Below are 12,550 nucleotides of genomic sequence, written 5' to 3' on the forward strand. Positions count from 1 at the left end.
TCATTTTTGTCAAATGCCCACGTTTTGAGACTATCTTAATCTGAAAAGCTGGCTTTTAGGAATATATCTGACTGTTGGTTTGTGTGTCTCTAAATCTTCAGTTTGTAAGCACGATATGTTTCGAAAGAATTGACATATTGTATCTGCCTCTCTTATACTCGCTTATTGTCTTAAACTGAAAGTTAACTATGTTAGCTATTCGTTTTAGATTAAAATCTAAAAAATTAGAGCATTTTCAGTATTTTTGGGACCACTTTCTATTAACATTAAATATTTTATGTTCGGTTATTAGTAGTACTTAAAAGTATGAATATCTATTTAAACTCTTTCTTTAATGAAACGAAAAATTACTAAAGGTACAGCGTTTACAAAACTCCGCAAAACAAATGAAAATAAACATATTAAACTAAACAGCGCACGCTGTGAAAAAAGGCAGAGGCAGAAAGACGTTGAATTTTGAACATCCTAAAGATTATTATAAAATCTAAGAAACTGCTAATAACTGTTCGCCTAAATTACATTTACTTCATTCAGAAACACCTTACGCTAAGATACATATTTTTAGTTTGAATCATAAAAAATAACATTAAAGATAAAAAAATTGAATTTATGGAAAAAAGATACAAATTGCAAAAAATCTTTAATAACATTTGTAAAATAGGATGCGCACTTTTTTGAACAATATGCAAGTGCATATTATAATTTTCAATGATATGAATTGATTGCAGTAATATTTTTTTGAAGTAATATACGTTTTTTAGGAAAGCTAAGCATATAATTTAATGTAAAATAACAAATAAAAAAATATTGATAAAATAATTTAATTAAAAACAGAATTTGTACTATATTTTGCAATATCTACATATGCAGACCCAGATCGAGGTAAAGAAATAAACGTAATATACATTTGATATAATAAAACTGAACACAATGTAATCAAAATCATCAAATTACAGTTGTTGATGCTTTGACCTTTAATTTTAGAACGGCTGAGCGAAAATGTGTAAGAAGCTCAAACACCGAGCGCGTACTGCGAGAACAACACTGGTGCGTCCCAGGCGCACTCAAACTTGCGCTTGAGCACGAGGCCACTTATGCACGTATGTGGTCACATGTGCAATTTTGCACGTTGTTGGTCATACGCACATCAGATGTGTATAGGCACATTTTTACTTGGGCCTACTGGTGCGTTCTATTAACAGCGATCTTTTGATTTGTTCCACATAAGTGATTTCGTAATTACACTTGACACTAAAGACTTAAAGTCGATGGCGGAATACAACATTATTTACAGAATATATCAAATAATACTCTCTTTAGGTAACGGGAAATCATTTGGAACGATATGAAATACTTATTTTTTGTTTAGGTATATAAATATATTGGTCGACCCAATAAGTACACGGAGAGAAAAACGTGAAGGGAAAAAAGTGCTTCTAAATACTCGAGAATATGTATAAGTGACGTGTTGACGATGACCACGCGAGCGCTACACGGTTTTCCTGCGGGTGAGTCACAGTTCGGACTTTCACGACGGCCACCAATGCGATCACAGTGTTCCGAATTATTTTCACGCGCATCAGAACTGTTATGTCGCAGCGATGTGAACCGTTTTGTTACAGTCCTGGCAACCGTTTAGGGTTTATGCATCAGCTGATCGTAAAAATGTAAGCCGATTGGCGTCGTTTTGTGTCTGCTCATCTATTTATGGTAAGTGATCCACTTATTATCATAGATTCAATAAAAAATAATATATCAATAATATTTAAGCAATGTAAGTGGTCATTAATGAATTTTATTTTCATTTTTTTAAGTTGGAAAATATTTAAATTGTGGTAGTCCAAAAGGTGTTAAAGAGCATTTTGGCGAAAATAGGTTTATTGACCGACAAATTATTTAAAAACTAATTACACATCGTGGTAAAAGCATTTGTTCTAGCTCGCGTTTTTTAGTATAGTAATAAAAATTAGGAATGCCGCAGGGTGTCAAGCAGCATGCCGTACTTAACCTCCATACAGTGTGTTCTTTACATTTTTGTAACATTTTACAAGTGATTCATTTCTTCTTCAGCGTTTCTTGATAATTTGAATAAAAAATTAATTGTTTTAAACAAAATGCAAGTATACCTGTGCCATCGTAACCTAAAACTTGAAAACTTGACATTTTTTTTTAAATACGAATTTTTTGTGATGTGACTCAATATTTTAGAAGCATTTATTTATTTATTTTCAAGCTAAAAATTGAATTTTTTATCTTAACTCTCAGCCGAGCTTGCTCCAAATTTAAGCTAGTTTCAGTTTCAGATTGTCAACTTCCACATCAATTTTTTCTAAACTGGCTAACTTCTTCTGACTAAACTTTTTTGCCCTCAATTCAGTAATTTTTTTAACTCGGGAGTACACTTTGTTTTTATCCTTAAATGGTGATTTCGATTTTAGAGAATATTGTTTAACTCATCTGCAAAGTTACCAGAGTGTCTCTTAGCACCTTTTAAACACGAGGGTTTAAATGATCAAATTGCTGATTTCAATATTTAAATCATTATTTCCTATTTTTAATTTGACCTTCATACGCAATTAAATTTCAAAAAATAATTAAACGCGGCGATTTACAGTTTAGAGCCAAACGGTTGCGACGACTGTGAACAAACGGTTCATATCGCTGCGACATAACAGTGCTGATGCGCGTGAAAATAATTCGAAACACTGTGATCGCAGTGATGGCCATCGTGAAATTCCGAACTGTGACTCACGCGCAGGAAAACCGTGTAGCACTCGCGTCGTCACCGTCAACACATCACTTATACATATTCTCGAGTATTTAGATGCGCTTTTTTCCCGTTACGCGCATCAGCACCGTACGTCGCGGTGACCACAGCGAACTATGATGTATAAACCAGATATAGTTTTAAGGGTTTGAGACAGCGCTGAGTTAGCATTGGCCTTGTTATTATACAACATTTTTTTATCCGCCATATTGGACACGATATTGATATTTTTAAAATAAGAATAAGGATTCTTGAAAATAGGTTTTTAAAACGAACATTAAAACAATATTATGATATTAAAACGAGCAGTACATACAAATTAAAAAATTTATTTTTCGGCTGCCATTTTGAACCCGCCATTTTGAAATTTAGCATTTTAGTAGCTTATTTATTGCCGGCATGTTCTTGGCACGCAAGTACAGCTTAGAAGTTACGAATCAGTAATAGCCTCACACCTCCGAGCAAACTGATCAGAAGAACAATTATTTTAACCTACCATTCCTAACTTGTCCTCTTCTTCGCAGTAATGTTGTAGTCGGCCAAAGCGTAGGATTCAAACACGAATTAAGCGCGAAAAACGTCCGGACGTAAAATGCGGTTACGACATAGTAAGGTGGAAACTACAACTTTATTTGTATAAGTGTTTCCGCGAATTTTCTCGTGGAGAAGCTGTTCGCGGAAGGTTTCATCAACTGCTTTCTTTACTCGAGGTTCTAGAAGTAAGACATCTTGATGCAGCCATGCATTCTCCTGAATTCTGAAGTTAAGATTTAGGCCACGTCTCTTGCCGGCCTGCTCCTCGACTTTTTAAAGGAATTCAACTTTGCCAATCATCTCTTCTTTTCTGACAATTTTTAGGAGAGGATCTCTTCCATTTTCGACCATAGAAGCTGCACTTAGGATAATTCGGTTATACAGATATTCAAGATTCAGAAGATCGCACCTGCCTTAACGGTGGGACATGTTTAATCGCGGAAGAAGGTGTTAACATACAAGCTTTTCTACATGTGCGTGATCTTAGACGCAGGGATACCGAGGGCCATGAGCTCGTTGTTAAACCACGGAACTATCCTAAATAAATACAGTAGAACCAGGAAGGCAAGCATATTAATCGCAGATACCTTGTTCAACGCCGGCAGATTGGAAGACCAAATATGTCGAAGGATAAGCTACGTCCAAAATCCGGCACTCAGGCACGCCTAAACATATTCCCGGAAACGCTGCTTACTTGCCCTCGCTTCAGGAGAAGGTTCACTCATTTGTATAACGTTCCGCTTCTAGAAGCCAACGGGAACTATCAGGCCTCCACTGCGCAACAGAAATAATTGTCAAGAATGTTTAGTTGCAGTTTATTTGTCACTTCTAATTTTTGATGATTGACTCTATTTCTCTAGTAGCGTTTAGCGGAGCGGTATCAGGGCAAGTGGTGTAAAAGTGTCAGAAATGATAATAAACCACTCTTAGTTTCGCAGAGTGCCCTTGGACTGCCTTCGTTTCCGCTCGATTTGGGCAATTCCATAGCATGGTCCTAGGAGCTCTGGATGTGGATGAGACGCTCTTCAGCTATCATCAAGAATGTCTTGACTCAAAATGTGGCAACGGTCTGATGAGGTAGAAATATCAACGACTTAACACGTGGAAATAAAAAACCCTTCCGGCTCGACTTTAATCTGGAACGATTTGAGAAAAGAAAGTTAGCTCAAATGACGTCGACAATTTCACGGTGTTCGAAGATACCAGTAAATTGTCCTCTTTTTTAATTAAACTTGATGCATTTTTCTAATCCAAACTCCATTCCAACTTTCTTAATGTTTACTTCTCGACAATGCTTAAAACTATATTTAGTTTCTTTGCATTTTAAAAATATATCTTAATATCATTCATATAGAAAACATAAGTGATCTTATTCTTTCTTTATCCATGTTTGTCGCTAAGGTACACTTAATATTCTTAAGGTGCCAGAGATAGAAAGTCCAGGCCATCGATGGGCAGCACTGGTAGGATACTACGTCTTTACAAACCCACCCTTTAATGACTAAGTTCCCCCGACATTCTGTCACGCCTGTCTTTAAAGCGCGTTGCTTGTACATCTCTTGCCACAGAGGTTCGATTTGCCAAAAAATTGTATCATTAACGATGACTTCAATGATCTTACGCAGCTTGTTCATACATGTTATAGGCCTGTAATTCTTGAGTTCAGACTAGTTGCCCATCGTTGGGAACAGCACTGTACGTCTTTCCATCAACCACTCCTGAATAAGCGCTTCGTGCCTCATAATACTTTTTTCCATCTCTTCAGTAATGCTAGGTTGGCATTCCACTTCAGGTGTCATGAAGGCACTGCACAGCTCCTTAAAGTTATTTATGTTCACTTTGTCTCTATTAAGTGGATGTTAATCTTCATGAAATTTTATCCAAAATGTCTTGAGCTCCTCTGGTTTTGGTGGGTGATCGACACTAACTGAAGTTTCTTGGAATAGCCGACATGTGTCAAAAATAAAATTTCATCTTTTTTAGCTCGCCACTCACTCCGCTCTAGACTTCTCTCAGTTTTATGGGTTACCCATATTATGTCAGCAATATAATGAGAAATGTTCCGTTCTACGATTTGCATTTGCTGAAATTCTCGCTTCGGTATGCACACCATAATTCATGGCCCAGATGTCGAACTTTTCGCAGAAATCTCTATGAACCTTGGGTTGCGGATTGAGGTTTCCTGTACCAAGGGTTTCTGCTGAATATTTTTACTATAATTAAAACCGATTAGCAGCAACAGTGTAAAGCTGGAACCACCTGCGAGATGATCGTGAATTCAGAACCGCAAGATAAAATAACACCAAAGTGCCTCCAAAGCCCCGCGACCTGACTGAAAATGTATGCTTTCCTTCACGAGCAAATCTCGGAGAAGTCAGACCCCTGGGCTATCAATTATTTAGTTTATATTGCATCTAGAGCTTCGTCTAATTCAAATGGAAGTCTAAAACAGACGAAGGATCAAAATGCCAAAATACGCTTGCATCAATGGAACAAAAATATTGGATGGGCTGGACAGAAAGCGCCCCGTGTTCAGTGTGTGACTGAGCACATCACATCTGAAAAGCTATTCACGGAAAACGTGCGAAAGATCGCCCGCGAACTAAGGATCCATCAACACTCACTAATCAAATTAAAGCAGATGATAATCAATCAGCACATTTTTGATAAATAACGGGTGTTATTGGTCACAAGAAGAAGAATACCGAAGAGAGAGGTTTGGGTAAGATAGAATTAACAGTCTTTCGCTGACAGTCTTTCTATTGAAAAAAAATCACTTCTATACAACATCAGGCCTGGGTTGACTACAGAAAAGATTTCGATTCAGAATCACATATACAAATAATCTGTTTTTTGGGAAGCTTAAAGTTTTAGTCAACCATAATCCGGTGCATAGAAAGATTGATTTTCTTGAAAAAAAAGATCTTTATGTTTTCGGTGTACTGGGAATCGAAAAACAGTATTTCTAATTTTCAGTCAGGTGCTTTTCTATAATTATGTCAGACAACTCAGAATAAAAGCCTTAATTCAAGAAAATAACGCTAATTTTTAACTAGTTGATAATCGCATGAATAATTATTTTAAATAAATGTGTTATATCATTATCGAATAGAACCTCACCGATAGTCGATAACTCTCTAAAACCATAAAGGCGCAAATAATTATTTAAAATTATCTGTTGCATTGTCAAAGAATGGTACATTACCGAAGATTGAAGATTTTTAACTTGATCGATATCCTAGATTGTCTGCCTCCATCGCTTTAAAGGGTTATCTAGTATTGGTAAAGTACCATTTGATTGTGATACAACATACTCATTTAAATAATTATTTGCTCGATTAACAACCGGCTAAAAATTAGCGTTATTTTCTTAAATTAATGTTCGTATTCTACTTTCTCTGAAAGCCTAATGCAAGACCACCTAAACCAGAAATTAGAAGTTCTTTGGTTCGATTCCCAGCGGAGTGAAAAGAGAAACATCTTGTTTTCAATGAAAAATTGAATTTGAAATTTGAAAGAATTATTTTCCATCTAGTCTAATCAAGACGTTACGCATTTTCTGTTACTAAAGATTCTTAACTTGCTCGATATCGTGGATTTTCTGCCTCCATGGTTTTGGAGAGTTATCTACTGCCAGTAAAGTACCATTCGCGTTATTCTCTTGAATTAGGGTTCTTATTCTAGTTTATCTAATAGCTTCTTAAAGAGGACCTGAACGGAAAATCAGAAGTTCTTTGGTTCAATTACTAGTGGAGCGAAAAGAGAAATATATTGTTTTAAAGAAAAAATTTGTATATTTTATTTGGACAACCGGCATATCTATGCTATTGATTTAAGCCAACTTTAACATGCATTAAATATCATCGAAGGGGTACCCAGAGGAAAATGGTACGGACTTTGGATTGGACAAGTCTCTCCGAAGAAGATACCTAATTTGATACGTATGCTTAGGTCTTAGTTAGTATACTAACGTCAGTCCTTGCAAGAATTTGTGATGACATTGTATAATCTTCTTCCTAAGAGGGCTTTTTAGACCTAGGAACTTTTCTTTAATAAATACAAATGCAAAGTACTGCCCTTATTATCATTACGCGTAAGTTCTTTCGCATGCAGAACAGCTTCCACATCAAACCTTTAACGATCATGCCTTGATTCCATTTAAAAAAAAGCTGAAAAAACCAGGGTTTAATTCATACAGCTTATATCGTTACAAATTGAAGAGATCTTCTCCTCAAAATTGTCAGGAATTACAAGATGATTGGTAAAGGAACCGAGAGCCTTGACCAGGCGGCAACAACGTATCTCGACAGACATAATACACTCCTAAAAGTATTTTACTACCATGTTTGTCGTTCTTACGGTGATGAACGTGTCCCTGCCGGGCCAAATTCTCTGAGGAAGATAGAGTAAATTATTAAAAGTAACCAAAATATTTGTGCAAAGGAACTTGAGATATGAATGCAAAAAGCTATCATCCTTGCAGTAATTGAATAATGTGATGCTTTTACAAATGAAAATAAACTTCATTCGCTTACTTATTCTTTCCATGTTTGCGTCATTTTATTTTATTCCATTTTTATTGTCTACATACTTTTATTTTGAAAACTGGATAATATGTATATTAATCGAATTGTACGACATAAAATGCACGTGTCACTATAAGAATTTAATCGTCCAAGCAGCATAGGATTTGAGAATATTTATCAATGTCAATTTAAAAAAGAATATTTAGTTCCGAGTTATGACTGGACTTAATTATAGTCTTGAATCACTTTTTTTATGTAATCTACAATATTTATTAATATTTTTTTAGTGTCAGAGTGGTTCAAAAACGGCAGCGAGGTCTCTGAAGAGGCTCTCTATTAGTAAGTCAGCGTTAGTAATGTGGCCTAATAGTCTTGGTGGGACATCCGGATGCAGCGGGGGTGCAGGTACTTCCGATCTCGCTGGCCTCGCGATCACCACCACGTCAGCGTCTGAACTCTTCGGACCTGCAGGATTTGGGGTATCAACTACTGGACCGTATAGTGCCCTGAAAGCAAACCCTTACGTTGGTGCACTCGCTATGCCACCAATGGAGGCTCTGCATACAAGTATTGGTTACCCAGGTTGTTCACCTGCTGGTGAGTCGTATTACTGTAAGTACTTTTGATTTTTACCTGTTTAAAGATTGGTCAAATACTAAAATAATTCATTGAAAATAAGCTACTTTGACAGTTAACCGGGATCAAGCTTGAAGGAAATCAGTATCAAGTATTTCTTAAGACGAGACATTAAGCAGCATTTAAAAAGTCTGTATGACCCTGAAAGACCCATTATAGAATTCATTCAAATAAATAATACGATCTCAAGACCGGTTTCTTTAAAGCGATGCGGGGTTTGCCACATTGTAGATCCAAACCTACCTGTAATATAGAAAACAGGTAATTTTTTACTCTTTTAATGAGGTAGAGCATGCTTTTTTGCTGGATTATTTATCAAGTGGGCCTCATCCATATATGAAATGTGCCAGAAATAACTAATAAGCCTTCCGAACATATTTCTAGCAATAGTTGAAAAAATCATAGTTGCGTATATTGACTAAGGTGTAGCGTAGACTAAAAATATTTGAAATTGTAAAGGCTTTGAGTCATTTTTTCTTTTGCCCAAAGAAAGAAAACTAGAATTTCATTTCGAAAAAAAAAAGTTTTTTTTCAATTTAATCCATAAATATCGGCCAAATGAAAAATAATCAAGGAAAAAAATTATCGGACATAAAAAACTACATCTTTCATGTAAGAGAAATAAGAAAAATTAATAGGCATTTACCTTGATTACACAGCCACACAAAAAAAGTGTGCGGATCTGGTAACAAGACACACGTATTCCTATGGATTTTGGGGCGCTGAATTAAAATTCGGTATCAAAAATCACCCATCACGTCATTTTTGAGCCATAACCTCAAAAAATGACGAAAAATTATGCACTGAGGCAAATAAATTTCAAAATAATGCCAGTGATGCAAATTTTCACTTCAAAAACATGTCGACAACTGTGAAGGATCAACCCTTGCCTGATATCAACTTATTTTATATAACTTTACCCAACAGAACCTGACCTCACCTAACCTGAATTAACAGAAATTTATTGAACTACACGTAAAGCTCTGGAAGCATGTTTTTCCAGTAGCAAATGTGTGCTACATCGAATGGGTCAACTCGATCCTAACCTAGAAATCAATCTAACCTAGCCTAACCTAACCTCACGAAACACAATTAAACTGATTGTGTTGTCCCGTTGTGTTTGCGGTAACGTTTGAATCAGCTTGGGCTTAACCTGTAAAGAGGTCAAACCTATCCTAACCTAAAAAAACCTGACCTAACCTAACCTAACTCAACTTCACGTAACACAATTAAACTCATTGTGTTGTCCCGTTGTGTTTGCGGTACCGTTTCATTCAGCTTCGGCTTAACCTACATAGAGGTTTAACCTATCCTAACCTAACAAAACCTGACCCAACCTAACCTAGCCGAATGAAATTCAACCACACGTCAGGCTATGTAAGCGTACGGTTCTCAGTTTTATATGTGTGCTATAATTAATAGGTTAACTCGATATTAACCTACAAATGAATCTAACTTAACAGAACCTAACGAAATTTTGCTTAACGCAACACAACTTAACTTAAGTGTTCCCGTTGTAACACAATAAAATTCATTTCATTGTACTACAGGTGGTTCAAAAATTTAGACGCACATTACTCATTTGAAGAAACTTAGAACTGCAAGTAGAATTGACCCAATTTCAATTAACCTGACAATGTTTGTATCAATTAAAATGTAGAACTGTAACTTAAACATGCAAATGAATAAGAGTTTCATTCAAAATTCTTTTCTCTCTGCTTTTCTTAAACTTAAGGGATATATTTATACTATCTTTCGTGTTTACATTTTATCTTGCTTTTTATCGTAATTAAATTGATTTATAGACCTACTTCAGTCTATTTTCTGCCTGCTATTACGTGTCCTTTTTTCTTCGGAGGAACGATGAAAAGGGTTACGCTTACGTTTAAGACCTACATTCGTTTCCCTTTTCAACATCCAGCAAAAATCAGACATCATGACCTCGTCCTATCTACCCTGATATCGTTGTCCCATCACGTTTATCTCTTGATGAAAACGTGCCCCTTGTTCTTCGCTGAAATCACCAACATTTTCTGGAAACTTATCCAGATGGGAATCTAGAAAGTGAAGTTTTAAATTCATCAAGCAGCCTAACTTTTTGTAGTTTCTTATCATTTTCGCAACAATATTCTCGTAGTCTGGACTTTTTTTGTTACCGAGGAAATTTTCGTTTACTGCTTTAAAACTTTCCCAAGCGTCAGGATGTTCACGAAATTAGTATCTCTTGTCAATATTCGAATCTGTGGTCCATCAAAGACTTCTTCTTTCAATTTAGCGTCTGACACATTAGAGCATTTAAGGGATATATACTTATATCATTGTCCATCTTTGTCTAACGCCTTGACAAATTGCTTCATGAGCCCAAGCTTTATGTGGAGGGGTGGTAGTAAAATTGTTTCTGGATCAACAAAGCTTTGGTTGATGATGTTATGAGAACCAGATTTGAATGAATCTCTTAAACGCCAATGTTTTTTGCTGTAATGATTGGCTCGATCTCTGCTATTCCACAGGTATATAAAGCATGGCTCTCTCGTGAAAACCGATTGTTGGCCTAATAACATTGTTATGATTTTCAGATCACTACATATTTGCCATTTGTGATTCGTGTAATTAACTTTTTCAAGAAGCATTTTAACATTGTTATATTCTTCTTTGATGACTGTTGAGTGAGCTATAGGGATAGGAGCGTAAGTATTCGTGTTATGCAGTAAAACAGCCTTAATGCTGCGCTTTGACGAATCAATGAAAAGTCGCCATTTTTCGTCTGTGTACACATTTTTCTTCAAGTGGTTCATTAGTCCGTTAACGTCAGTGCAGTACACTAAAGACGCCTCTTCTTCTTTAACGAAAAACTTTCTGAATTCTTTGTCCCTGTCGCGATAGAATAAAACTTTTGTCTTTGGCTCTAGAAGATTTCTTCTTTTTAGAAATGAAGCGGCAAATTCAGCGCCGTCTTTCAGTAATCCAAGATCTCTGATAAAATCATTCAGTTCTAGTTGCGACACTAATACTGGAACCTTCAATTTAATTTTATGCACACCATATTCGTCATCTTTTTCGTCATTATCATCGGAATCATCAGAACTATTTTCTGTTCGAACACTGGTTTCACTACCGTCTCCATGACGTTGACTTTCACCTTCCATTCTATCATCTTCTAAAGCGCTTAAATCAGTCTGGCATGCATTTTTATTGATTTCAATTGCTCTTGTGACTGTGTACACATTAATGTACGAAATGTTATTTTTATTTTTGGCGTTGAACCCTTTGACGGAATTCATGCAAAGGTAGCAGTCCTTCACAATAACGGATTTTTTCCATGTGGTTGGTGTAGAGTACTTGCGGTACTTTTCGATGTTTGAATTTTTTAGGCGATACAACATAAGTCTGCAGGAATTCTAATTGACGTGAGGAACCCATTTTGTTACTTGGTGCAGCAATTTACGGTCAAAACACTTTTCATTAAGACTTTTCACTTCCTCGTCGATTGATTTTCGCAAACTGCTCACTTCATATTTACTGCAAATGTAACAGAATGAATCTGAGCTATTCTTGCAGGCATGCGATTGAAAAATGCTCGCGGTTTTTTTCCTTGTAGCATGAGACTGCACCAACCAAGTGATCCATTGATGAAGAGCTACGGTTGCATTATGACGACGTCGGAGAGCCCGCTTTCCCACCCTGACCAGGCGCCGATACTGGGGTTTTTCGCTGCATCGTAATACACTTTTTACCTGTGTCTGCCATGACGGCATGAACGCCGTTTACCCAGGCACTTAGCCAGTGTGGATCCGTTGTCCACCGTGACCACGTGGAGATACCCTAGTTAGAGACAGAGGCGAATAATGCTAGCAACAAGCGGTTACGAAACTCCATACATTTATAGCTATTAATGTCAAAATATGAAAGTACGCAAGAACAGGATTGCCAGCGTAATCGGTTAGATTAGGTCTGGGTTTGTTAAGTTAGGATAGGTTAAACCTCTATGTACAGTCTATCAAGTTAAAGCGTGGGTGGCTTTACTCGCAGTCGGTAAGGTGTATCGACATGATTTTGGTGTCAAAATATTAAGAAGAGCTCCCTCTTT

The 12,550-nt window shown here is 36.4% G+C and overlaps 1 protein-coding gene across 3 annotated transcripts in view; it reads left to right on the forward strand.

The window, feature by feature from the left end:
• LOC117177326 (homeobox protein OTX2-A-like) overlaps positions 1-12,550 on the forward strand; it is a 643,707-nt gene that overhangs the window by 450,196 nt on the left and 180,961 nt on the right. For all 3 annotated transcript variants that reach the window (XM_033367948.1, XM_033367949.1, XM_033367950.1), the window contains one exon: positions 8,115-8,439. In XM_033367948.1, the coding sequence (XP_033223839.1) occupies positions 8,115-8,439 (325 nt within the window). The remainder of the gene's footprint in view (positions 1-8,114; positions 8,440-12,550) is intronic.

Source organism: Belonocnema kinseyi, chromosome 7 (genome assembly GCF_010883055.1).
Source record: "Belonocnema kinseyi isolate 2016_QV_RU_SX_M_011 chromosome 7, B_treatae_v1, whole genome shotgun sequence".
Lineage (NCBI taxonomy): Eukaryota > Metazoa > Arthropoda > Insecta > Hymenoptera > Cynipidae > Belonocnema > Belonocnema kinseyi.